The following is a 27,928-nucleotide window of genomic DNA, read 5'->3' as shown; positions in this document are numbered from 1 at the left end:
TTTCAATGATACAGAAGATTCAGAACTCACCCGGACTGAAGGAGAAGGATCCTGACAACCAAGAAGAGGTCAGACTGGACACCTCCACCTGGACGAAACCCTCATTTGGATACATATATAGACTCCTTCAGACATGTGATAAAATCCACCATCTTAGACACAAACAGGAGACAAGCATCCAACATCAGTGCCCAGGAGAAGAAGGCCATACAATCTATGGAAACCAACAAAGAAATCATCATTAAACCTGCTGACAAGGGTGGTGCAATAGTGATGGTGAACACATCCGACTACATGATGGAAGCAAACAGACAACTGATGGACACGCGCTACTACAAAACACTGGAGTCTGACCCTACACAGGACTATTACAAGGAATTAAACAAGTTGGTATCGTGTCTGCGTGATGAATCCATAAGAGCCGATGACCGGATACCAGAGAGTCCAAGAATAGGGACATTCTATATGCTCCCCAAAATCCACAAATCTGGAAATCCAGGAAGACCAATTATTTCATGTGTGGGCCCCTTACTGAGCAGGTTTCTGGATGGGTAGAGGGTGTTCTTAAACCACTGGTAAAGAGTACACCCAGCTACATTCAGGACACGACGGACCTACTGAATAAACTATCAGCAGTAGATCCTCTACCAGAAGGAACCATCCTGGCCACCATGGATGTGGAATCTTTGTATTCTAATATCCCACTCAAGATGGATTAAATGCTGCAAAGTCTTCATGGAAATTTTAGGAATTGATGCCGGGTCTGTGCCGAAACTTACCAATTTCATCCTCCCCCACAATTACTTTGAATTTGATAACAACATATATCTACAGGAAACTGGTACAGCGATGGGAAGTAAAATGGCTCCACAGGACGCAAATCTTTTCATGGCCAAGCTTGAAAGTGACTTTTTGTCCTCATGTCCCATCGGGACTCTGGCCCACTGTCGTTACATTGACGATATTTTAATCATCTGGACGGGGTCTGAGCAACAGCTGAAGACGTTCCATGAACACTTTAATCAATTTCATCCCACCATCAACCTAACACTCAACTACTCCTGTACTGAAATTAACTTTTTGGACACCATCATCAAGCTACAGAACAATGAAATAGAGACATCCTTGTACCGGAAGCCAATGGACCATCCAAAATACCTTAAATAGGACAGTTTCCATCCAAAACACATAAAAAACTCTATTGTCTACAGCCAAGCCATCAGATACAATTGGATATGTTCCAACCCTATGGATAGAGACAAACACCTTGGTGGCCTCAGAAAGACCTTTTTGAATCAGGGCTACCATCCAAGAACAATTGAGAACCAGATTACAAAAGCCACCAGAATATCAAGGAATCATCTCCTACATTACAAAACCAAACAAGAAAGCAACCGGGTGCCTCTAGTAGTCACCTACAATCCAAACCTGGAGGTGCTAAGGAGAGCTGCACGGAAACTACAACCCTTACTACAAAAAGATGCCCGATTACAATCCATATTTCCAGACCCCCCACTTCTGTGTTTCAGGCAACCCCCAAATCTAAGAAGCATCATTGTCAGAAGCTCCCTGTCATCTCCTCCAGCTACAGGTACCTTTCCTTGCAACCAGAAAAAATGTAAAACCTGTCCATGTATAACGACCACAGACAAGATAAAGATTCCCAATTCACATCAGGACTATAAGATCCCAGGTACGTTCAGCTGTATCACATCTAATGTAGTGTACTTAATTATATGTACCAAATGTCCAGCTGGGGGTCTTTATGTAGGGGAGACAGGGCAAAAACTTAGGACAAGGATGAATCATCATCGCCACACAATAAAAGAAAAAAGAATAGATCTGCCTGTAGCCAAACATTTTTGTTCCCCTGATCACAGCATAAAAGACATGAAATTACTGGTATTAAAAGGTAACTTCATATCTCAAAGAGAAAGAAGAATCTCAGAATATAAACTGAAGGTGACCTTTAACACTTTCAGAGCAGGAATGAATGTGTCGCATGGATTTATGTCATTCTATATCAACTAAGGAATGTGCTCCTCAGACTTGTGAGGCCATCACAACACTGGACCTAGTCACAGGACAATAAAACCTTCACACTCCTTATGTATTAACTGCTAAAATATTTATAGCCAGAACTGTTTCTCTTCCATAATAACTCTGCTTTTCATCACCTGTCTTATCTCTTGCATTTTTTGTGTGTCTTATTGTGTATAAATATGTGACTCAGATTTTGTGGTATGCTAGCCTGATGAAGAGACCTGCGTAGTCTCGAAAGCTTGAAATTTGTTACCATCTTTTCAGTTAGCCATTAAATGGTATCAACCACTGAGGACTCTCAAATCTAAATATTTTTCTATCTACTGACTAACACGGTACAAGAATATATATTTTCCCTATAAGTATATGGTATAAAACTGCAAGAACATTTGTTGTAGAGGCAATGATAAATTCCCCCCATTGTGTGCAAAAAAGGCCCCAAAACAGATACCACCCCCCCCAGGAAATATTTCTATTTTACTCTACAATGATAATTTACCTTTTTGAAAAAAAAAAAAAAAAAAAAAAAAACAAGCCTCAGAAGTAGCCCTAAATCAGTTGTTTACCGGCACAAAAAACCCTGAAGTTAACTTGTTTTCATTGGACAACCCCTTTATCGCCTATATAGAGAGTAGGTGATAATTATTGATCGTGCAGGGTCTGACCACTGCGACCTGCGCCAAATTGGGAGCTTTTATCCCCCTATAGGCTGGAACAGCAGTGCACACGTCCGACCGGCGCTGCATTCGCTGTGTGGCTGCTCAGCGCTGCGCTCACCTTTTCTGGTAGCCCCATAGAGAATAAATGGAGCAGGGGTCGGACTTGTCAACCGACAAGGAAAACAGTCACTAAACCCTGCACTAATCCTATAAAAAAATAAAAAGTGGGTGATGAACCCCATCTAGACCCACATGAGCCAAATCCTTAACTAGCTACTGGGGGAACATAAGGCTCTGAGCTAAGTTATCGTTTAACGTCATTGATCTTCGTGGTGTTATTGCAGCTGCGGATTTACTGAACTCACCGCTGTCCTGGCACTGGCCAAAAGGGCTTGGCATTTCTCTTCTTTGACCATGGTACGTAGCCGTTACTCTTACCAAAGAGTCGCTAGCTTTTCATTGTGGACTCGTGTTGATATGTTTCCTGCACTATCCTAGATGCAGGTCTATCTCTCTGTACCTACAGGATTGAAATATTATTGCCTTCCCTTGTCTAGGCCTAAAAATAAATATTCAGTCCCAACATATATAGCGTGACCGCAGATATTGTCCATTTGGAATAATCTGCAATATCTGTGTAGCACAGGTGTCCCTGCATGCTTCTCTCCTCGCCCCCGGCAGGAACGCCGACTCACTCACCTCCTCGGCCCCTGTCCCGCATTTTTTCCTCCTCTGGCTGCTGCCCGGTGTCTGCACACTGCTCGCAGATCCCCGGGCCCTGTGCTTAGGGCACACATGTGCCCTGTCCTAAAGTGTCCCCAGCCGATGGCTGGGAGACACTTATTATTTAAGGAACCTCCCCCTGATGGGAGGTGCCTGGGCAACGTGTTTAGTCAGTTGTCTGCACCTTTGCTAGTTGTCAGGTCCCCAGTACCCGGCAGTCAGTTTATCTGTTCTATACCTGTCTGCACGTACTTGCCTTGTGTTCCTGTAATTCGGCTGTGCCCGTCAGCACCCGACTGCCTGTACATCAGCCGTGCCCACCTGCCTGCCTATCAGCTGTGCCCACCATTACCTGCCTGTACATCAGCCGTCCTTACCTGCACCTACCAGTCTGTATACTAGTCGTACCTGCCTGCATCTGCCACGCCAGACTGCATACCAGCCGTACTTGCCTGCATCTGCCATTCCAGTCTGTATACCAGCTGTACCTGCCGTGCCAGTCTGCATACCAGCCGTACCTGCCTGCACCAGCCATGTCTCCCATTATTCCTGTCGTGCCTGCCTATACTTATCAAGTCCATCTAGTCTTGGCCATTCCATCTACCTGCTCCTGTGTGGGTCAGCTGCCGTGCGTCCTTGGGCTGTCCTGCAATAGCACCTGGCGTCCATCTGGAGCCAAGTCTAACCCACCCATCAGGGACTCTAGCGAAAAGTCAGGTGTTCTCCTAGTTATACCCCTCCAGGCTCTCCTCGGATCACGGCACAATGGTACCACCACTCCCCTTACAGTTTGCAGAGGCCATGGAATCCGCTGTCTCCCAAGTTTCCTCTATTAGACCTGTACCAGGGAGTTTCCCACCAGAAAGACCAGCAGGATAATATCTACCTGCGGACTGTGACCACCCTTCTGGTCACTGACTGACATCTGCGTCCGCATGCGCGCCTCCCCAAGCTGCGGCAACCTTGGCCGTGATCCATCAGTCTGCCAGCTATTTTCCTGGTTCTGGACCTCATCTGGCAGCTCCTCCACGTTGTGGTGATCCTGCCCTATGTCAAGGGTTCATCAAGCTATGCACGCTGCACTTTGAACTCTGGCTCGATCTGAAGGGAACTGATGGCCCAAAAGTGGCTTTCATCATGCCCCATCTCACTGGCGAGGCCCTGGCTTGGCTCAATCCTTTATGGGAGTGAGGGGATCCTCTTGTCTCTAACCTTCAGACTTTCTTAGAAGCCTTCCGCTAGGTTTTTGATGAGCCTGGCCATGTTTCCTCTACTGCATCCTCCCTGTCTCAGGTTGCGACAAGGTAACCTCACAGTGGGCCGGTAGGTTGTCCGATTCTAGACCCTTTCCACCGAACTCACCTGGAACAACGAGGCGCTGGTGGCCACCTTCTGGGAAGGTCTTTCTGGAAGAATTAAGGATAAGTTGGATGATTGTGGTATCCCCCACCTCACTGGTTGACCGGGTGTCCCTAGCTACCCAAATCAACATCATGTTTCAGGGGCACTCCAAGGAGGTGACCGGTGAGAGAAGATCTTTGCGCTTGGCTCCTACCTTTCAAAGGCCTATCAAGCCTCAGACCTCAACTCTGACACCTTCCTCTGAATCCAGGTGAAGCTGGCCAAGCACCGTCAGAATAACCGTCGGGCCGAAGGGACGCGTTTCTATTGCAGCAGTCCCGAAAAACAAGGAAATTTCAAAGCCTGGGGTCCGTTGGGAGAGGCTACCCTGGGGCAAGGACTACTCCTCGCCTCCCCTGACTCTCTCAGTATCCGTTTCCTGTGGTAACATCCATTTCACTGAATCGGCCTATCCGGACTGTGGTTCCGCAGGAAATTTCATTCAACAGGCCCGTGTGGAGCACTATCAAATCCCAATCAAACTTCTGCAGAATCCTTTGGCGGTATCATCCTTGGATGGGAGACCTCTATCCGAGACCGTCCTTTTAGCTTCCGGGTCTGTGGAACTTTGTGTAGGAAAGCTAGACTCGGAGAAGATTTTTCTCTACGTGGTGTTAGGTTTGTCTCATCCTCTGTTCCTAGGTCTGCCATGGCTGCGAAAACACGAGCCTGTCTTGGACTGGAAATCCGGAAAAGTTCTTCATTGGGGTGAGGTTTGCCACGAGCGTTGTCTAGTTCCCATTCGTCCTGCACGTCCATCGGCTACTCCATCAAATTTACCTGGCTTGCCTTCTGTTTATTGGACTACGCTGATGTCTTAGACAAAGGGGAGGCTGAGACGCTACCACCTCAAAGGCCGTATGACTGTCCTATTGATCTCCTTCCTGGCTCTTCTCCCCTTCCCCGAGACCGTATCTACCCCTGTCTGTCAGAGACCCGAGCCATGTCCGAGTATATCTCAGAGAATCTTGCCATTGGATTTATCCGGAAGTCATCCTCCCCTTGTAAAGAAAAGGGATGGCTCACTTCGACCCTGTATCGATTATAAGGGAGTAAACCATAAATATCCTCTGCCACTCATTTCTGAGTTGTTTGATCGTCTCAAAGGTTTCAGAGTCTGCGGGGGGTGTATAACCTGATCCGAATACGCCAGGAGGATGAATGGAAGATTGCCTTTAACACCCGGGATGGCCATTAGGACTATAGTGTAATGCCGTTTGGGCTCTGTAATGCCCCTACAGTCTTCCAAAAACCGGTGAACAATCTCTTCCAGGACTTCGTCTACTTGTATGTGGTAGTTTTACCTGGATGACATATTGGTGTTCTCTCCCGATCTGCCCACACACAGGAGGGATGTTCGCCAGGTTCTCCAGAGATTAAGAAAGAACCGCGTCTGGACACCAAATATGAGAAGTGCATCTTTGAGCAAACCTCTCTTTCGTTTCTAGGGTATCTCATCTCTGAGAATGGATCCAGAGAAGGTGTTCATTGTCCTGAATTAGCCCCGTCCTGACAGTCTGAAAGCTATCCAGCGGTTTCTCAGATTCGTTAATTATTACCGCCAGTTCATTCTGAATTTCTCCTCTCGGACTACTCCTATTTCTGCCGTGACCCGCAAGGGGGCCAACCTTAAGGTATGGACGCTGGAGGCAGAAAACGCCTTTGTTTCCTTAAAACAGGCCTTCTCCGCTTCTGTGCTGCATCGACCAGACAATAATAAGTAATATTTTTTTTGGAAGTGGATGCGTCTTCCTCTGGGGCAAGAGCCGTTCTTACCTAGAAGTCTCCTTCCGGCCCATGGTGACCTCTTCTCAGCTCCTGAACGCAGCTACTTGATAGGCGATCAAGAACTGTTGGCGATTAAACTGGCTCTGGAGGAGTGACGATTTTTGCTTGAAGGAGCGATGCATCCGGTGGTTATTTACACTGACCATAAGAATCTAGCCTATCTGTAGTCCGGCTGATGGATAAGAACGCCAAGGCGGATACACTTTTTTCTAGGTCCTTTCTGTCTTCCGACCAGGAGGAAAAGCCTCAACACATTGAGCCCTCAAATAGTTACTGTTGCTCCCCTGGATTTGTCTTGGGTCCCAACCGGAAAAACCTTACTCGCTGAACCAGACAGGAAGCGGGTTCTTCACTGGTGTCACTTGTCTAAATTGGCTGGTCATGCGGGACAGAAAACATCTCTTCTTATTTTCCGGGATTATTAATGGCTGACCCTGTGCAAGGATATTGCGGATTTTGTATCAGACTCCAAAACAGCTTCCGACCTGCCAGCTACTTCCTTTTCCCATACCATCTGCTCCCTGGAAGTATATCACGATGGACTTCATTACTGACCTTCCAGTATCGGCCGGGTATACAGTCATCTGGGCAGTTGTGGATCACTTCTCTAAGATGGCCCATTTTACTCCACTGTCTGGCCTCCCGTCTGCCCCTGTGCTTGCCAAGAAGTTCATCCAACATATTTTTCGCCTCCATGGTTTACCTCTTCAAATAGTTTCAGAGGCATCCAGTTTACATCTTGCTTCTGGAGGGCTACCTGCAAACTACTGGATGTCACCTTCTACCATCTTCAATCCAATGGCCAGGTAGAGCCGGTCAACCAGTTCCTGACCAAATTCCTGCGGCACTTTGACAATGCTCACCACAATGATTGGGCCGAATTTTCATACAACAGCCATGTGAGTGAATCCTCTGCTAAATCCCTGTTTTTTTGTGGTCTACGGTCGACATCCCAATATTCCATTCTCAGTGTCTACTACCAGAGACATTCCTGCTTCTGAATCCCTCATAAAGGGCTTTTCTAAGATCTGTGAAGACACCAAGACCACTTTGTTGAAGTCCTCTGAACGGATGAAGAGACACTCAGTCAAGAGCCATCTGGATGCGCCGGTTTCATCCTGGAGATAAGGTTTGACTGTCTTCAAAGTATATCCGTCTTAAACTACCCTCATAAATTGTGTCCTCGTTTCATCAGCCCGTTCAAGGTCCTCAAACAGATAAATCCTGTAGCCCACAAGCTCAAACTCCCGGCCTCTTTACGGATCCCCGATTCATTTCACGTGTTTCTCCTAGAGCGTGTTGTCCTCAGTTCCTTCTTCAAAGATCCAGGTACCACTCCTGTTCCAGTCAGCTCTGAAGACGTTTTCAAGGTGGAGAATATTCTGACCACAAAAGGGGTAAGAGGAAAAACCTTTTTTCTTGTGGAGTGGAAAGGCTTCGGTACTGAAGAGAGTCCATGGGAGCCCAGGGAGAACATTCATGCCCCTCTTCCTCCTAGAGAGGTTTCTTGGGGGCTTGAAGTGGGAGCGTAAAGGAGGGGGGGGGTGTTACTGTAGCGCCGGCGTCCCTGCACGCTCCTCCCCTCCCCCAGCAAGGAAGTAGACTCCCTCACCACCGCAGCCCCCATCCTGCACTTCCTCCTTTGGCTGCTGCCCGGGGTCTGCGTCTTAAAGGGACAGTGCACGCCGCCCTAAAGTGCCCCTAGCTAATGGCTGGGAGACACTTATTTAAGGCACCTCCACCTGATGGGAGGTTCCTTAAACCTTACCATCGCCCCACAAAATTCTCTCTTCCCAATTCCTGAAAAAGTTGTTTTTTTAAATGGAGGCATCCAAGTTGTCTCCATTGCGGTCCCTCAAGACTGCAAAAAAATACTGGTCTTTTCCCCTTTCTGATATAGCCATTTTCTAGTTTGGGAACCCATATTGTCAAGTAACTGATCTCTATAAAGCCTAGTCAAAAAAAACGTGGCAGTGACGGGGTTGCCTCCATGCTGCCCTGGGTGAGTTTTTACCACCCCCTGCTGAACCATTTAAATGTCACTGTCAGCATTTGACAGTAGTATTTACACTCACATACAGTATGGAGTGATTACATAGCAGCACCGGCCTCTTACCCACATTATTCATTGTGGTGTACAAAGCCTCTTTGTCATCATTTAGACCCAACGTAACCTCGTGGTCCATGCAGGACATCTATAAAATCCCAAATATAAAAATTTCTGATCATTTTGCATAATAAATGGCTGACATTGTCTATGGGATAACGCATTCAGTGAAAGCCCCAAATGGTTGATTGTCCCACAGTTTGGACACATCTAAGAGATTTATAGACCTCTACTTATTACAGGTGGTAAACGTCCTCATTTAGGCTTGGTGGTATCTATATTTGGGGGACTGACTACATTGTCCTGCACCATCCAGGTGTAACTCCTCCATTACGCTTTGTTTCCATAGTGCAGTCATTTAGCAGCCGTGGTCTTCCTCAGTGTCCAGAGGAGACGGCTAGGACCTGCGTAACGGAAGGAATCTGCCCTCCTCAATGAGGCAAGCGCCCGATCACAACACTGCAAGTTTCATCCTTTCTGATCAGGACCACCCGTGGGAAACTAAACACCATGTTTGAAGTATTGGACAGAGGTGCAAATCCCACTTCTCATGTCCCAGGAGTGGATAAATTGGCGGCGAAGATCCTCAAAAGGTGGATACACTCGCCCAAGAGGAGCAATTGCCTTACCTGAGGAGCTCTCTAGGTATCTTCAATTCTTACTCAAACCACAAGGTTCCAGCTTTTGTGAAGAGACGAGTTGGACACCATCATCATGGTGAAGGGCATGACAGCCCTCCCAACAGCTTCACATGGACATTGCAAGAGGAGGCTTTTTGGCCTCTTTCTGTACAGCACCATCTCATTTCCAGCCAATGAGGCTCTGCAGGACCTCAGCTTTCAGACCCCCTTGGCCTATGTTCACACATTGGAGGACACCTGGGGCGAGCAGTGAAGTATCCACATTTTGGTTTGCTTAATCCCCAGCATTGTCCTTCGATGTAGGGTCTTGGCCTTTAAAGGACCGTTTAGGTTTTCTTTTGCAACAGTCTGCGCCGACAGTGCACAGGCAAAGACAACATCCCCGTGATGGAAAAGAATTATTAAAAATGAACATGAGAATCTTTATTTCTTGGAAACGTACCACAATCCAGCCACAGAACGACCCACGTGAAAACCTTTTAATAAGCATTATAAAGTGATTACAGGAATCTACAGCTCCAAAACAAAAAGTGAGAGACAGATACAATTTATCACATGGTTAACAGGACAAGTGCAAAATAATGCAAAGTTCAGCAGTGGGATACAGAGAAATATGTACAAAAAAAGTGGCCGAGACCCCGCGCTGCTCCGTCTAGTTGGTCGGCTTGAGTGGATCTCGTGGCGACTGCCGCCGGCGGGTGCCTCGCCTAAGCATCGGAGACTCCACCTTCCACTGTCCCGTCTGCGGTGCCCTAAGGGGATGGAAGAAAACACAAATCTTGGCACACCGGTGGAAGAGTCACAATAACTGCTGCAAAAAAACGTCTTAGGCAAAAGTAATTCTGGCCGTGCTGGACCATTGCACGCTCCGTACAAGCAGTACTCACGGCCTGTCTGGAGACACGATGCACAGGACGTCATTCTCCCGCTGTTGGGAAGAGTTCAGGTTTTCATCCGGCGTCTGGTTTGCACTGATGTAACTCACCCCGGCTCCAAAAGTCACATTACTAATGGTTCCTGCAAATATAGATGTGGACAATGATCAGCACGTGAGAACGGACGTACATTGGTGCACACAGCCCGGACTTAAGGGGCGGCTTGTGCAGATCACATTTCATCTTAGGTCCATTCTCACGGGAAGGACACAAGATTTACCGCTGTGGCTGACACTTGCTGTCCATGTATGGCCCCTGTCTGGTGCGGGGGGTCGGTAATGGCTCAGCGGTGGCATACTTACGCTCCGGAGTGCTGATGGCTCTTTCTTGAAGGGATGAGTTGGATCGTTGGTCGGAGCTGCTGAATGTGACTGCAGGAAAAAGAGAACATGACTGATGGACCCAGATTACTTTCTATTGCAAGGTGGCATCTACCTGTGCCCACCCAATCTTGCCAGGACTGTGATGCCAGCACAGCACAATGCCATAAAGCCCTATATACACATTCTGTTCATACCCAGCTTATTGCTGCTGGGGAAGGATGGCGTTGATGGCTTTGCCCCGATGCTCTTGCTTCTCGGCTTCAGTTGCTTTTCCACGGCTTTCTTTGCAGAATTGAGGATAGCGAGGGTGCTGAGCGACAACTGCCTGAAGGAGCGAACACTGCAGTCAGACAGATCCCAGGATCAGAGCCGAACCCTGTAGATCTAATGCTTACCTCGTCTGGAAGCCCTGTCCTGCGAGGGCACCGACCATGGGTGTAAGGGGTGTAGATGGCACTTCTCCAGGGGCCTCCTGTATAGTGCGCAGAGGGGAGCCATGAGCAATCGGGTTTTGAGGGGATCCAGCACCATCAGCAGCGGCCTACGAACACGAGAGAATAGTGAGGACAAAGACCTGCAAGCCATCCTCTACTGAAGGGGCGCACGGCCGGGTGCAACATCCCAGGAACCCGATAGCGGGAAGAGCGGAAGTTTTCAGTGACTCCATGCACCCGCACTCTCACTAGGATATATAAGTACTTCCTGGGTAGAGAAGGGGGTTAAAAGCATAATGAGGTAAAAGGGAGCGTCCCCTGAACCCCAACTATTAGCAAAAGCCAAAACCATCAAACTGGACATCTCAGGATATGGAGCAATGCTGCAGTTCCACTTTAATCGAAGCTGAGGGTCCCTCAATAGGACAACCGCCTATAGGGATAATCTAGCAGTCAGCGATCGGCCCGTATAACCAGCACGCCCAGGCCCACCCAGTGACAGAGCACCCGCAGCGCCCTTGTCCCTTACCTGTGAACTCCCAGCTCCGCCATCCGTCGGATTCTCCTGCTCCCTCTTCAGCTGCTCCTCGTACATCTTCATGTCGTACTCCAGCTCCGCCGCCAGCTGTTTATCCTCAGCGAAGAAGTCCTTGATCTCATCTCTGTAGTCCTGCATCATTTCCTGCAGGTGGATCAGAACGTCGTCACAGCAGTACATTATATGACCCTCGCGTCTTCATCGCACGCCTACCTACCTGCAAATAGTTCATGAGGTCTCGCAACGCCGGGATCCGCTGCTGCTCCAACATGCCCTTCAGAGACGAGATGATGGGGATGATGTTTTCTACAAAGTTCTTCTTCTGAACCTGCGCAGGGGAGAAGAAGCAGAAAGTAAAGCAGCAGAACCAGCGCAGAGAGAAACCATGGCCGTCAGTATTAACACGTCACCTGGGAAATGAGCTTCTTCTGTGCCACCTGCATCACGGCATCAGCCATGGCCATCTCGTCGTCATCCCCGCCACCGACATCCTCTCCGGGTTTTGACCTCATTGCCGATAACTTGATCTCCTTGCAGCTCATGATCTCAAAGATGTCGGAGAGCAGCTCGTCGGCTTCCATGTCGATCGGTAACAGACCGTCCACGAAGCACGCTGCGGCCGGAGGGAGAAGGACAGCAATTACTGCACGGACCCCCAAACAGGCAGCAAATTCTATGTTTTGTCTCCACCTTTCTTTCAATAGTCAGAAGATCTGATGTACCGCCAACAAAAAAGGGTATAGGACAATAATGTCCGGCCTGCGGCTCTCCGTCGTGACTACAAGTCCCAGCGTGTTATGACTGCCTGCTGCTTCCATGGCATGCTGAGCCTTGTAGTTCCAGCCGCAGAGCCACAGGCGAGGTCTAGATTATGCCGGGTGCAGAAGTACCTAGCACGTTCTCGCTGATCTTCAGCGTCAGGTTGAACCTCTGCTCGTCGGTAAAGTGCTCCAGCAGGAACCTGTAGATCTTCATCCGCTTCTCCTTGTTCTCTTTTCCTTTCAGGGAGAAAAGTTTCTTCTCCCTAAAATGCAGATCGGCCGTCAGCGGGTCCAAGGGGGGAAACGACGAGATGGTGGAGAAAGCAGCGGCACAAAAAGACTCACCTCTCACTCTGGGAAAACTTGTTGTACTTGTCGTGTTTCTGGTAAGAAGTGAAGTGGAAGACGCATTCGATGAAATGCTGCGAGAACATCACCGGGTTTCTCTTCAGGAGAAGATGAACCAAGCAGAACTCCCCGAACCTGAAAAAGGTGCAAGCGGAGGGTAAGGATCCCGCAGGGCGCCGAGGCCCGGCCTCCCCGACATCATCACAGAGGCTTACTGGGCGATATCGGGGTCTGGGTCCACCAGGACACTGACGAAGCGGAAGAACAGCGATCCTTTCCACTTCACAAACTCCTCCTGCAACGAAGACACAAACGGAGGGGATATCTAATAGATGCATAAAGTGAGGACACCGGACGCCGCGCCCCCCGCCCCCCCCCCCCCGAGAAAAGAACGGAGCAAAGAATATACAGCGATATCAGCCACAGAAGAAAGGGCAGCGTACAGCATCCCTGGGGGGGCTGGCGGATTAATAAGCATGGTTTAGGTGGTCTGTAGCTTGTTATATATTTATTACTAATGGCTAGAGAAAGTAATATCCTCAGCAGCACTATAAACACTGCGTCGCTGGTCTGCGCCGCTCACCTGCAGCAGGTTGGTCAACATGATCAGGGTCTGTTTTCTGATGAAAGCGTCTCTGTCCCGGAGACACACGGACACATTAGGGATGTATCTGTCCACCATCGTAGTATAACGAATGCACAGGTCACAGATGACTATGATCACGTTGTTGCGGATGGCCAAGTCATTCGATATTTCCAGTTCTCGAGCCAAAGCGGGAATACACTTCTTAGCCAGATCCTCGTGCTGAAGACACAACTTCCCTGAGGGAGAAAGTGCAGAACGATGATTTATACAGTCTACATATAGAATAAGTCCAGAGAAATATCTGCTACTGTGTACACGCATCACATCCTGCATTATACTCCAGAGCTGCACTCACTATTCTGCTGGTGCAGTCACTGTGTACATACATTACATTACTGATCCTGAGTTACATCCTGTATTATACTCCAGAGCTGCACTCACTATTCTGCTGGTGCAGTCACTGTGTACATACATTACATTACTGATCCTGAGTTACATCCTGTATTATACTCCAGAGCTGCACTCACTATTCTGCTGGTGAAGTCACTGTGTACATACATTACATTACTGATCCGGAGTTACATCCTGTATTATACTCCAGAGCTGCACTCACTATTCTGCTGGTGCAGTCACTGTGTACATACATTACATTACTGATCCTGAGTTACATCCTGTATTATACTCCAGAGCTGCACTCACTATTCTGCTGGTGAAGTCACTGTGTACATACATTACATTACTGATCCTGAGTTACCTCCTGTATTATACTCCAGAGCTGCACTCACTATTGTGCTGGTGCAGTCACTGTGTACATACATTACATTACTGATCCGGAGTTACATCCTGTATTATACTCCAGAGCTGCACTCACTATTCTGCTGGTGCAGTCACTGTGTAAATACATTACATTACTGATCCTGAGTTACATCCTGTATTATACTCCAGAGCTGCACTCACTATTCTGCTGGTGCAGTCACTGTGTACATACATTACTGATCCAGAGTTACATCCTGTATTATACCCCAGAGCTGCACTCACTATTCTGCTGGTGCAGTCACTGTGTACATACATTACATTACTGATCCTGAGTTACATCCTGTATTATACTCCAGAGCTGCACTCACTATTCTGCTGGTGCAGTCACTGTGTACATACATTACTGATCCTGAGTTACATCCTGTATTATACTCCAGAGCTGCACTCACTATTCTGCTGGTGCAGTCACTGTGTACATACATTACATTACTGATCCTGAGTTACATCCTGTATTATACTCCAGAGCTGCACTCACTATTCTGCTGGTGAAGTCACTGTGTACATACATTACATTACTGATCCTGAGTTACATCCTGTATTATACTCCAGAGCTGCACTCACTATTGTGCTGGTGCAGTCACTGTGTACATACATTACATTACTGATCCGGAGTTACATCCTGTATTATACTCCAGAGCTGCACTCACTATTCTGCTGGTGCAGTCACTGTGTACATACATTACATTACTGATCCTGAGTTACCTCCTGTATTATACTCCAGAGCTGCACTCACTATTCTGCTGGTGCAGTCACTGTGTACATACATTACTGATCCAGAGTTACATCCTGTATTATACTCCAGAGCTGCACTCACTTTTCTGCTGGTGGAGTCACTGTGTACATACATTACATTACTGATCCTGAGTTACATCCTGTATTATCCTCCAGAGCTGCACTCACTATTCTGCTGGTGCAGTCACTGTGTACATACATTACATTACTGATCCTGAGTTACCTCCTGTATTATACTCCAGAGCTGCGCTCACTATTCTGCTGGTGCAGTCACTGTGCATATACATTACTGATCCTGAGTTACATCCTGTATTATACTCCAGAGCTGCACTCACTGTGCATATACATTACTGATCCTGAGTCACATCCTGTATTATACTCCAGAGCTGCGCTCACTATTCTGCTGGTGCAGTCACTGTGCATATACATTACTGATCCTGAGTTACATCCTGTATTATACCCCAGAGCTGCACTCACTATTCTGCTGGTGCAGTCACTGTGTACATACATACATTACTGATCCTGAGTTACATACTGTATTATACTCCAGAGCTGCACTCACTATTCTGCTGGTGCAGTCACTGTGTACATACATTACATTACTGATCCTGAGTTACATCCTGTATTATACTCCAGAGCTGCACTCACTATTCTGCTGGTGCAGTCACTGTGTACATACATTACTGATCCCGAGTTACATCCTGTATTATACTCCAGAGCTGCACTCACTATTCTGCTGGTGCAGTCACTGTGTACATACATTACATTACTGATCCTGAGTTACCTCCTGTATTATACTCCAGAGCTGCACTCACTATTCTGCTGGCTGTCACATTTCAATTTTCAAAAGACAATAAATTCTGAATGAAAATAGAGGAGCTTGAGAAATTGACTACAAACTAAAATGTGTCTGTTTCTCACGCTCTGCATTTGTATAAATCAATGAGAATTGGAGCAGCTAAACACAGGAAGAGAGATGTGAGGTCATAGGCATCACAAAAATTTGGTGGGATGATACACATGATTGGAAGACAAGGCTAGAAGGATAATACTTATTTATAAGAAACAGACTTAACAGGAGGGGAGGAGGTGTTGCGTTGTATGTTAGGAAAGCGTATATCTACACAGAGATCCAAGCTTCAGAGACTGGTAGCTCTGTAGAAACTGATCAGCTGTTATCTGTGCCGGCGGAAGTGGTTACCTGTGGAGCTTGGCGGTCTAGCTGTAGTAGCCGCCGTAGGGTACTGCACATCCCCCTCCGATTCATTGGGAGGCGAATGTGTAGTACCCCGCGGCAGCCACTACAGCTAGACCGCCAAGCACAGATAACAGCTAATCGGCGGGGGTGCCGGGTGCGGGAACCCGGCCGATCAGACATTGATGCCTTATCCTACAGATGGGGCATCAATGTAAAAAGTAGTGGACAACTTCTTTCAGGTTGGACTTCAGAAAGGAAGATTTTAATGGACTCAGAAAGAGGTCAGGAAAGGGCAATGGTCGGATGTTCTAAAGGACACAAATGTCCAAGAAGAATGGGAGATTTTGCTAAATGAAATTCTCACTGCACAATCAGTAATAATCCCGAAAAGGAAGAATTGGAAGAATTAAAAAAAAAAAAAAAGACCAGGATGGATGAACGCAGAACTTGACACTTGATAAAAAAGAAAAAGTTTATAAAATGGAAAGAGGGGGCATATCTAAAGACTATTATAATGCTGTCTGCCGGGAATGCAGGGCAAGCGTTAAAAGAGCTAAAGCCAGTAATGAAGTGAGGCTTGCAAGGGAGACCAAAAGCAATAAAGAATTTTGGGGGTATGTCAAAAGCAAAAGAAAAAAAAGTCAAAGATGATATAGGATTTTTACAGGATGAAGTGGTAAAAAAAATGTTGAGAAGGCCGAACTTTTAAATTCTTATTTTGTATCTGTGTTCTGCAAGAAAGCAATTGCAACATCAACTGATCTTCACGGTGCTATCGAAGGAATAAAATAATCCACACTATCTATAAACAGAGAGATAGTGAGGGAACACTTAGCTAATTTACATCTCATGGTCGAGATGAATTACATTCTAGGGTACTAAAGAGATAGAGGAAATTGCAGAACCACTAGCCAGAATCTTTGAAAATTCCTGTAGAAGTCCCAGAAGATTGGAGAAGGGCAAATGTTGTTCCTATCTTCAAAATAGGAACGATAGAGCCAGGAAATTTCAAGCCAGTGAGCCTTACTTCTATACCAGGAAAGATCTTTGAACAAATTATTAAACAGCATGCATGTAAGTACTTGGATAAGAATACAGTAATTAACCAGAGCCAGCATGGGTTTGTAGCAAACAAGTCATGTCAAACTAATCTAATTTCCTTCTATGATGGAATCACTGACTGGGTGGATCAGGGAAATGCCGTAGATATAGGATATCTCGACTTCAGCAAAGCATTTGATAAAGTACTTCATACTATCCTTATTGAAAAAATTACCAAGTATGGGATTGACAAGGCTACGGTTAGGTGGATTCATAACTGGCTCAGTGATAGTACTCAAAGAGTGGTAATAAGTGGTTGCACATCCAATTGGAAGTGGGTTTCTAGTGGGGTACCAACAAGGCTCTGTCCTGGCCCCTGTGTTGTTCAACATTTTTATAACTGATCTAGATGATTACTTATGCAGAAAGCTGCAGGTTTTTGCTATAAATGACAAATCTGTAACATAAATGTGCAGAGTTTTCTCACCGAGTGTGATGAAGGCGTGGGCTCGGACCAGGGGCGGCATAGAAGACCCTCGGAACTGGGACAGTGTTTGGGACGGTGGTTGGGACGGTGGAGCGCCATCTTCGTCTGGGTCACCTGAGTCTATGGAGTAAGAAGTAGAAGTTATTGCAGCCCCCAAAACTTATCCGAGAGTAGGATATGTCACATACAGACACGACTTACTCTGCTCCGTCGACACCGAGGCCAAGATGGACTGAACCAGGAGGAGGACTTTTTTCTCTACACGTGCCGGACAAAGCTGAGCCGCTTCTCCCAGGATGAAGAGATGTCGGACCTAAGAAGGGGGTCAGATTGTAACAGGAAACCACGAGAAACTACCAAAAAGTCCCCAACAGTGCAATTCCACCTACAGCCAGTTGGGGGGAGGATCTGCTATGTGGAGATTTTTTTTTTTTTATACCACAGCTCCCCCTTGTGGCTACAAGAGAAAGCACGTGTGGACTGTATCCGGCCCAACCAACGCTCTGTGGGCGAAACCGCACAGATCTCCGATAGTTTTCTACAATGTGTCAGTGCAGGCGGCTCACAGAGCATGGTCCAGACTGGGTCGCCGATGGGCACTCGTATGGATGCCCGGACGGGATCGCCTGCCTTATATACCTCTGTATGACACAGCCGCTCCGCACACCCCGACGTATATATCAGTCGTTGAGAAGGGAAGGGTTAATATTTAGAGACGAGGACAGAAAGCGCTGAATATTACATCCCTCACCATTAATTCCTGATCAAACGGAACGTGCTGCGTGTCGGCCATCACCACGGAGGAAATGTGTGCCTCACACACCGACACCAGGTCCCCGCAGACATCATTAAGCAGCTCCTGCAGACAGAAAAAGAAGATTGCGAGTAGTGACTGAGGTTACTGCCAGAGGCCTCTAGGTGGAGCCAGCAAGCGCACAGGTGTATATACATTGGTATACGGAGGTTGCAGTGTCGGTGCGGTACCTGCACGGCTTCAGGCGCGTCCTGGTGAGCGTAGCACAACTTCTGCAGGGTCTCCACTGCTGGACTGATGATCTCTGGGGGGGACTTACACTCCGTCAGCCAGGACTTTACTTCATCTGTAAGAGGAGGACATTACAGTAACTCTGCCGCCCGGAGCCGATAATAATTTTATAGACCCCTGAATACACCGTACCCCAATCCCAAGACCTCCGCTTGCTGAAATAGACCGGACACCTCTCAGATGGACTCAGGTCTCCGTCGGGGAGGATTCAATGACAGCAAGCAGAGGTCTGGAGGACGGTGCGATCTAACAGGCCGCGTCTCACCGATCAGCTGCGCCCTCCTGTCCGCGGGGAGATGTTTGGCGATGTGGCCGATCACGCACAGGATGTGCCCGGTGGTGGCGCTGCAGCCGGCGTCCGTCTCCCTGGAAGAAGCAGAACAGAGCTGAACTCCGCAGCGGCTCAAGCCCCGGAGCTGAGATCCGCGACACTTACCGTCTCACCTGCTCCCAGGCCGTCAGGATTCTGGTGTAGTCCAGTTTGGGTGCGGAGCCGGCGACCTTGGCGAGCACCATCCAGGCGGAGGCCGCGCGCTCCGTCTCCGTGTGAGAGATCAGGTTGTTGATTAACGTGGAGGTAAATTTATCTCGCTTGGCCCAGAGTTGAAACGCCTTGGTCAGGTAGCGGCTGCGGACAGATAGGAGAGTCCGGTAATCCGGCATCGATGGGAGCGGCGCCGGATCACCACATGGGACTGTGCCGTAATTAACCGCTCAATCACTGTGATCGGGACGCTCAGGTGCCGGCTGTATGAGCTGCCCCCTGCGGGCAGACCCAGCTGCCCCCGCCGGGCAGGGGATGGCGCACCCCTCCATCCCGCAGGTCCCACCTGAGGTCCTGGCTCTCGGTGGTCAGCAGGTGCAGCAGGTCCCAGCTCAGCTTCTGCTTCTCGTCCCCCTCCCGGTAGCGGTTCTGGTGCTTGATGCTCTGCAGGAGGAGCTGATCCAGACACTCCAGGGTTTTCTCCTGCACGGACGACTCCGTGTCCAGCACCACCGGGATCAGCCCGGTCAGACAGGCCTTCTGCACCGCCACATTGTGAGGCTGAGCCTAACCAGGGGGAAAAAAAAACATACCGGATACAACGGAAACAAAACCTCAGCTGTGACAAGTATTAGATCACAAACAATAAAGGCTTCCATCGTCTGCCAGCAAGAAGCAGATACCAAGTATTATACCTGCTTTACACTGCAGCTTCACTCTAACAGCCATTTAGATTTTATGTAATCTGGAAAGCTGCATCCAAAAAAAGAAAATCTGCTTGCTTTGTCTACATTGTTAACCCCTTGTCTCCTGCTCCATTGCTTCACCCTATGAAGCACAGGATCTGCCGGTGAAGCGGTGCAATAGCCGAGATGTAACCGGGACCAAGCAATGCAGCCTAGTGTGCAGCTTTGGATGTGACCGGAGCCTTAAAAGGCAAACGCCCCCCTGAATGACTACAGCGCGAGAAGCTCGCGGACGCCGCACCTGCAGCAGCTCGGTCAGGGACGTCAGCGCCTGCTTCCGCACGGACACGGCGGGGTCTCGGCAGCGGTCCTGCAGGGTGGACAGATCATTGGAGCAGCAGGGGATCAGGTTGTACTTCAGGATGTTCACCAGGACCTGATGAAGAAAAGATCCGGGAGAGGAAGGTGAGATCTGTCCAGGGAGATCAGCCGATCCCCTTCATGGTCGCTGCTTACCTGCAGCGCGGATTTCCGGACGTTCGTCTTCTCGTCTCCCGCTCTGAGCCGCAGCATCGCCAGCGTGTCCCTACCTGGAAGGAGCCACAAAAACAAATGTATCTGCCACGTACCGCAGACCGGACACACAAATATCACCCCTTCTCGTGGGAATTTGCAGCAATGCATGATGGGAGGTGTAGTTTCACATCAGCTGGAGGATGAGAGTCCAGCTCCACTCACCCTCAGTCCCCAGGGGGTCACAGTCGTCCGTCACCTCGATGGTCCTCAGGGCTCCCGGAGTCTTGCGGCTGTTAGTAGAAGCTGCTGGAGGGAAGATCAAAAGCCGATAATGAACGAGGCCGACCCACGGCGCGGCCGGCCAGAGCCAGAGCCGACCCACGGCGCGGCCGGCCAGAGCCAGAGCCGACCCACGGCGCGGCCGGCCAGAGCCAGAGCCGACCCACGGCGCGGCCGGCCAGAGCCAGAGCCGACCCACGGCGCGGCCGGCCAGAGCCAGAGCCGACCCACGGCGCGGCCGGCCAGAGCCAGAGCCGACCCACGGCGCGTCCGGCCAGAGCCAGAGCCGACCCACGGCGCGTCCGGCCAGAGCCAGAGCCGACCCACGGCCCGTCCGGCCAGAGCCAGAGCCGACCCACGGCCCGTCCGGCCAGAGCCAGAGCCGACCCACGGCCCGTCCGGCCAGAGCCAGAGCCGACCCACGGCCCGTCCGGCCAGAGCCGACCCACGGCGCGTCCGGCCAGAGCCAGAGCAGACCCACGGCGCGTCCGGCCAGAGCCAGAGCAGACCCACGGCGCGTCTGGCCAGAGCCCCTTACCTGTACCGTTCACCATGCTCTCAGCGGCCACCGAGGCTCCAGAGATTGTGCGACAACTGCCTGAGTACGAGAAACCAGAGAGCGAGAAAAAGTCAAAAAATAACCAAAGACAAGAAAGAAGAAACCCAGAAATCACAAAACATCTGCAGCCCAGACACCGAGCCAAGCAGCCGGTGGCCGAAACCCCACACCATCCCCCCTGTACCCAAACCACTGACCCGCCGGCACACAGTCAGACCGCACAGTGACTGCACCAGCTGAATAGTGAGTGAAGCTCTGGAGTATAATACAGGAGAAAACTCAGGATAGTTTCTGCTAACTATTAAGCAACAGTGAGGCAGAAGGTGCAGACATTACTGATCAGGGTGTGGGTGTACTTACTTCCTTGCAGCAGCTCGGTGACTCCTTCGGACACAGTCGCAGTGTTTTTCTCCAGACAGTGCGCCAGGCATGAGAGCGCTTTACTCCGCACAGTCGGGGCTTTGTCGGAGCAGCGGCTGAACACCATGGCGTGCAGCAGGAACTTGTGCTGTAGACACTTCATTCTCTCCTCTGGGAGCGAAGCATCGGGCGGCCTCTCCGGCAGCTCCAGCAGAACCACGGCGACATCCAGAGCAAACACTCGATACGAGATCTGCAGAGGGAGGTCGATGCAAGGGGTTAGTTTTACATTGATTATTAGAAGTGAAACTTTATAATCTTTGCACCATTTTTTAGGATCACAGTTTGCAGTCAGAGAATATGAACAAAACTTATTCTGAATGTTTATTACAATTGCATCCAGTCTGAATTCTCCAACTCCGATTAGGTTTTCATTCTCCCGATGCAGAATTTGAATTATTGGATAGATGATATTTTTTGCAATGGATCTATCTATCGTGTCGCACATAGAAACACACAGAGCAGGCGGCGGCGGCTGCACGTGGCAGAGCAGAGGACGGCAGCGCGGGCGGCTCGTCGTACCTTGATGTTGCGGGAGTATTTGTACAGCCAGTCTATGAAGGAGGCGTACTCCGGGTTCGGCAGCTTCTCTAGTAGTTTCACCAGAGCGTGGGCGGCAGAAGTTCTGTACTCAGACTTATCCGGGAACTGGAAGACAAACGTGACCTTAGGGCGCCGCGCGGCACCGAGGGGACAGGGCGCGCGCGGCACCAATCTCTAAATGACCAGGAAAGTTGTGACCCGTCAGCATAACTGATAACTAAGTGAAAGATGCCCTTATACAGGGGATTGTCCGGTCACCGCATATTGATCACCTAACCACCGGATAACAATATCAAATCAGCGGGGGTCCGACGCCTGCAATGGTCAGTAATAGCTCCGGTGCTGACAAGGTCTAACAGACGCTCAGTGCAGCAGTCTCAGCCGTTCTCTTGTTCGGAGCGGTTCTGCAGGACCCGGTAGTGGGTGCTGCACAATTTGCAGGCCCAATCCATGTGCTGACATCCAGCAAACACCAATTAGCAGGGCGCCGGACCCCCCACTATGCAATGAAAGAGTCATCAATATGCTGTGACTATTCCTCCCATGATCCTATCACTTTCCCAGCACTTCTGACGTCCGGCAGTTTAAGGCCAGATTCACACATCTGCGTAGTCAGTTACGAGCGTGCGGCCTGCGATGTACGGACCGGCCGCAAGTCTTCTGTCTCGGACCCGACAGCCTCACAAGCCATTACGATGCTCTCGAGATCAGGGCGGGAGACCCCTGGCTGCTCTGGACACCGTAGTCCATACTTGGACCACGAAAAGAGATGTGTGAAATGTCCTGGATCCAGTGATCTGGGCAGCGATGTATGCAGAAAAAGTCCGGCACATGGGTGAGATCTGCGGTGACATTGATAACGGGGCGCGGGTGCTGCATCCGGACTATTCCTGGAGGACCAGGAGCCCATGGCTCGTGTTCACACTGAAACACGTCCAAGTGGGTATTCTGCGGCGCCGCACTTCTGCATCTGGAGGCAGCAGCTAAAGATACGTGCCGGACCGTATGCGCCAACGACAGGTGCACAATAAGTGACGTCGTCGGCCATATGTGGACGCCGCGCATTACCTTCACACACATGTGCTGTAACAAGATGTGGAGAACGGGGAACGACGCCTCCTTCAACTCATCCACCAGGAAACTGCGGGAGAAAACAATCAGAAAAGAAATATCAGGACACTGGTCAGACATCGCCATCTGGTGGATGAAAAGCAAAATGCAGATCACTATGTAAATCACGTACGACTGTATAAAACTAGCGTAAGAAATGACGGTTCCAAACTTCAGATGTGACTGTAAATTACCCCAATTACCTGTAACTCCTCTAATGACTTTCTCATTGATTTAAGAAGGGAAGATACAGATATTAATTATAAATATTTGGCATCTATCTTGTGCTTTTCTCTGTTGAATGAGGAGGGATACAAAAAAAAAGTTCTTACACGTCACGGATAAAGATTCTAACCTGACAAATCGGATTGCCTGGTCCCTGGCACCGGTGACTGGAGCGGTGACGCTGAGCAGGGTGGGGTGCGACCCTTCGCCTCCCTTCATCATGAGAATGACGCTCAGCAGCCGCTGGAAAAGACGGCGAAGAGTCTGAAAGGGAAAAAGAAGTAAAAGAGTGTAAAAGGCGACGGCAGCAGGATTGTGAAGAGTCCAGAAGTAGCACGGAACCTAGAAGTGGAGCGGCCGGGCCGTTACTGACGCCTTAGGCGAGGGCCGCCCCGGTCCCAGTACGTGGTGCCGGGTCTGATCCATTGCTGCTCCGTGGTTTCCCCCATCTACACATTTTCCTGTTGCAGCGACTGCAGGAAATAAATCACCGTAGGGAGAAGTTACTGGAAGCAGAAAGTTTCCCGCACCTGATTGCCGTCTCCGTGCAGGGGCAGACACAGCAGCCATAGGCCATGGTACGCCAGCTGCGGCACATACTGCATCCGGGCGGGTGAACTGCAGATACAAGACGTGAAATGTCAGATACAACCTGCACATCTCAAGGAAGGAGCGATTGTTAAATTTTATAGTTTATTGCTCATTGCCAAGGTTACTGGTTTCCTCTGCAGGCTATCAGAGGTGGCCGGGTCCAGTGAAAGGAGCGCAGCACTTACAAGCTCTACAGCAAACTGCTTGTAAGTGCTGATGAGAATCTGTCCGGATCTCGCCATCATTAGTGCCCACGCTCCTCTGATGCTTCCACCATTGGAGAAGACAATACTGACCAGCGATGCTGCCTGATCCTTACTGAATCATTATTGTAAGTTATCCTCTAATTCACCGATTACCGAGAGGACCACCCGAAACCTGGAGAAGGGGGCTCTGCACTGCAGGTCCGACGAGCACAGCCGCCCACCACTTACTGCCTATGTGACTGCTGGAAACACCCAAGTGCAGCGCTCCACTATCTCCGGGAGTCTCGCTGTGCTCAGGACCACCTCCGCTGTCTTCAGGTTTGGTGGGACCCCCAGCAATCAGTAAAATTAAGGGTTAACTGCAGAAAAACTCACCTGGAACTGGAAAAAGCTAAAACTTGTGGGACCGTCTCAAAGCTGGTGAGATTGATGAAGGTCTGCGAAGAAAAGAGGAGGGAGCAGCCGTCACTCATGGGAATGATGGGATTCCCTGACAGGCGCCCGAATCTCAGGAAGGAGCTGTAATAAACGGTCGTGCCCCACTGTGCCCACGCCAGCCTCGCCCTCTGCAGGGTGAGCGACCGCGGGCAGACGGCGGCCGCTCCTCACCTGCATGCAGTACAGCACGCTCTGCGACTGCTCCTTCAGGGAGAACTTCAGCAGGAGACGCAGGAAGTTGTTCAGGAGGAGAATGATGGCGTCTCGGATGTTCTTCAGGTCGTGGGTAGAGAAGAAGACGTCCTCCCCCTCCGGCTCCTCGTCCAAGAAGTCACTTATCTGGCAACACAACATGGAGACGAGAGATCACACGGGTCCGACGGTTCTGCAACTCACTGCCCCGCCGGCCTATCTCACGGCGCCACCCTGCCCGCCCCACGGCACCTCGCCAGCCGGCCCTCTCTCTGGTCATACCTCAGCGTCGTTCCGCCGGGGTGGTCTCGGCCGCTTCCTTCCTCCGCGGTTGCTCCCCTGGGAGCTTTTCGTGGAGTCCTTCTTCCTCTTCCGACTGCTCTCCGGGTCCTGGGGCCAGCACTTCTCCAGGCAGCTCACGCACTTATCAAACAGCACGGTGTGAAACACGCCATTGACAACACTTCCTGCCACAGAAAAGAGCGGCAGCGCCTCCCGCCGTGTTAGTCTGAACAGAACCAGGAGCCCCAAAACTAATAGACCTCGCAGGCTCACAGGGCACTGGGATGATACCGGGGGCAGGGGGCACTCACCTGGGATTTCCAGCAGAAGGAAGTACAACCCGGCCGCAGTGAGGCCCAGAGTCTTCTGCATGGCCCCCGCCGCCTTCTTCTCTGCCGCCTGGATGAAGTGGTAGAGCACGGCCACCAGCGACTGACAGCCGAGGTCGCTCCGCGAGAACAGGACACAGGCGCTCTGCAGGAAGCGACAGCAGTGAGAGGCGCTCTGCGGCAGAGGGCTACACGAGGAGGCGGCCGCGAGAGGGGCTCTGCGGCAGAGCGCTACACGAGGAGGCAGCCGCGAGAGGGGCTCTGCGGCAGAGCGCTACACGAGGCGGCAGCTCAGATCCTCACCAGCGAGTTCTCCTGATCGTCAGATGCAAACGGCAGAAGAGCCTCATACAAGCAATTCAGCACCTCCAGCCCGTTCTCCACAATATCAGACTCCACACGGGGGTCCAGCGGCTCCGTCTCTGTGAAGTCCACGTCCCAGACAGACTCCACCCAGGCTGCAAGAGGAGGAACACCAGCGTAATGTATGTACAGGGCGACAGAATGCTGAGTGCAGCTCTGGAGTATAATACAGGAGGTAACTCAGGATCAGTAATGTAATGTATGTACACAGTGACTGCTCCAGCAGAATAGTGAGTGCAGCTCTAGAGTATAATACAGGATGTAACTCAGGATCAGTAATGTAATGTACACAGTGACTGCACCAGCAGAATAGTGAGTGCAGCTCTGGAGTATAATACAGAAGGTAACTCAGGATCAGTAATGTAATGTATGTACACAGTGACTGCACCAGCAGAATAGTGAGTGCAGCTCTGGAGTATAATACAGGAGGTAACTCAGGATCAGTAATGTAATGTATGTACATAGTGACTGCACCAGCAGAATAGTGAGTGCAGCTCTGGGGTATAATACAGGAGGTAACTCAGGATCAGTAATGTAATGTATGTACACAGTGACTGCACCAGCAGAATAGTGAGTGCAGCTCTGGAGTATAATACAGGATGTAACTCAGGATCAGTAATGTAATGTATGTACACAGTGACTGCACCAGCAGAATAGTGAGTGCAGCTCTGGAGTATAATACAGGAGGTAACTCAGGATCAGTAATGTAATGTATGTACATAGTGACTGCACCAGCAGAATAGTGAGTGCAGCTCTGGGGTATAATACAGGAGGTAACTCAGGATCAGTAATGTAATGTATGTACACAGTGACTGCACCAGCAGAATAGTGAGTGCAGCTCTGGAGTATAATACAGGATGTAACTCAGGATCAGTAATGTAATGTATGTACACAGTGACTGCACCAGCAGAATAGTGAGTGCAGCTCTGGAGTATAATACAGGATGTAACTCAGGATCAGTAATGTAATGTATGTACATAGTGACTGCACCAGCAGAATAGTGAGTGCAGCTCTGGAGTACAATACAGGATGTAACTCAGGATCAGTAATGTAATGTACACAGTGACTGCACCAGCAGAATAGTGAGTGCAGCTCTGGAGTATAATACAGGATGTAACTCAGGATTAGTAATGTAATGTATGTACACAGTGACTGCACCAGCAGAATAGTGAGTGCAGCTCTGGAGTATAATACAGGATGTAACTCAGGATCAGTAATGTAATGTATGTACACAGTGACTGCACCAGCAGAATAGTGAGTGCAGCTCTGGAGTATAATACAGGATGTAACTCAGGATCAGTAATGTAATGTATGTACACAGTGACTGCACCAGCAGAATAGTGAGTGCAGCTCTGGAGTATAATGCAGGATGTAACTCAGGATCAGTAATGTAATGTATGTACACAGTGACTGCACCAGCAGAATAGTGAGTGCAGCTCTGGAGTATAATACAGGAGGTAACTCAGGATCAGTAATGTATGTACACAGTGACTCCACCACCAGAATAGTGAGTGCAGCTCTGGAGTATAATACAGGATGTAACTCAGGATCAGTAATGTATGTACACAGTGACTGCACCAGCAGAATAGTGAGTGCAGCTCTGGAGTATAATACAGGATGTAACTCAGGATCTGTAATGTATGTACACAGTGACTGCACCAGCAGAATAGGGAGTGCAGCTCTGTGGTATAATACTGGACACTATATATGAGCAGCGCTGAGCCTTCAGGCTGGAGCTGCAGTTACACAGTCGCAGGTCGGCCTCACCTTTCCTCAGGCTCTGGAGCCCGCACCGGCCCAGGGCGTCCAGCAGTGCCGCCTCCTTATCCGCCATCTCCCGATACTTTCTGCAGACACCGCCGCTTCTCTGTTAGCTGCTGCCCAGCGCCAAAACCCAACACGAACTTACCAATCAGAAACTGATACGTCATCACTATGCTTCGCCTTCAACCAATGAGAAGCAAGGACTTGAATGGACGCGTATCGGCCATCTCTTTTACTGGCAGAAGCAGCGAGTTAATGAAGGTTGCCCAAAACCAATATGGCATTCCGCATTCTACGTCATTAGCTTGCTGCCTTTGCCTCTGACGCCTGCGCAC

At 49.6% G+C, this 27,928-nt stretch overlaps 1 protein-coding gene across 2 annotated transcripts; it reads right to left on the bottom strand.

Annotated features, from left to right (window-relative positions):
- Positions 1-9,827: 9,827 nt before the first annotated feature.
- On the bottom strand, positions 9,828-27,762 carry NCAPD3 (non-SMC condensin II complex subunit D3). Of its 2 annotated transcripts, none has more exons than XM_073657324.1 (34): positions 27,597-27,762; positions 25,770-25,924; positions 25,449-25,611; positions 25,138-25,322; positions 24,835-25,002; positions 24,601-24,662; positions 23,959-24,046; positions 23,559-23,692; positions 23,162-23,234; positions 22,073-22,198; positions 21,491-21,743; positions 21,110-21,169; positions 20,515-20,598; positions 20,293-20,366; positions 20,078-20,212; positions 19,437-19,657; positions 19,043-19,234; positions 18,872-18,972; positions 18,546-18,661; positions 18,313-18,420; positions 17,763-17,874; positions 17,562-17,681; positions 13,285-13,523; positions 12,917-12,996; positions 12,699-12,836; positions 12,483-12,616; positions 12,003-12,205; positions 11,810-11,920; positions 11,584-11,736; positions 11,016-11,161; positions 10,815-10,945; positions 10,600-10,668; positions 10,250-10,379; positions 9,828-10,114 (listed from the first exon to the last, which is right to left on the bottom strand). In XM_073657324.1, exons 1-34 carry the CDS (start codon positions 27,661-27,663, stop codon positions 10,015-10,017), a joined length of 4,431 nt encoding a protein of 1,476 aa, XP_073513425.1. In that variant the 5' UTR covers positions 27,664-27,762; the 3' UTR covers positions 9,828-10,014. The 2 variants fall into 2 exon arrangements, with proteins under 2 accessions (XP_073513425.1, XP_073513426.1); XM_073657325.1 differs by having other exon boundaries at positions 20,515-20,595.
- Between the last annotated feature and the right edge of the window lie 166 nt (positions 27,763-27,928).

The sequence above is a fragment of the Phyllobates terribilis genome, unplaced genomic scaffold (assembly GCF_046119375.1).
Source record: "Phyllobates terribilis strain yellow unplaced genomic scaffold, ASM4611937v1 Scaffold_12__6_contigs__length_324123572, whole genome shotgun sequence".
NCBI lineage: Eukaryota > Metazoa > Chordata > Amphibia > Anura > Dendrobatidae > Phyllobates > Phyllobates terribilis.
This window is presented reverse-complemented; position numbering and strand designations above follow the sequence as displayed.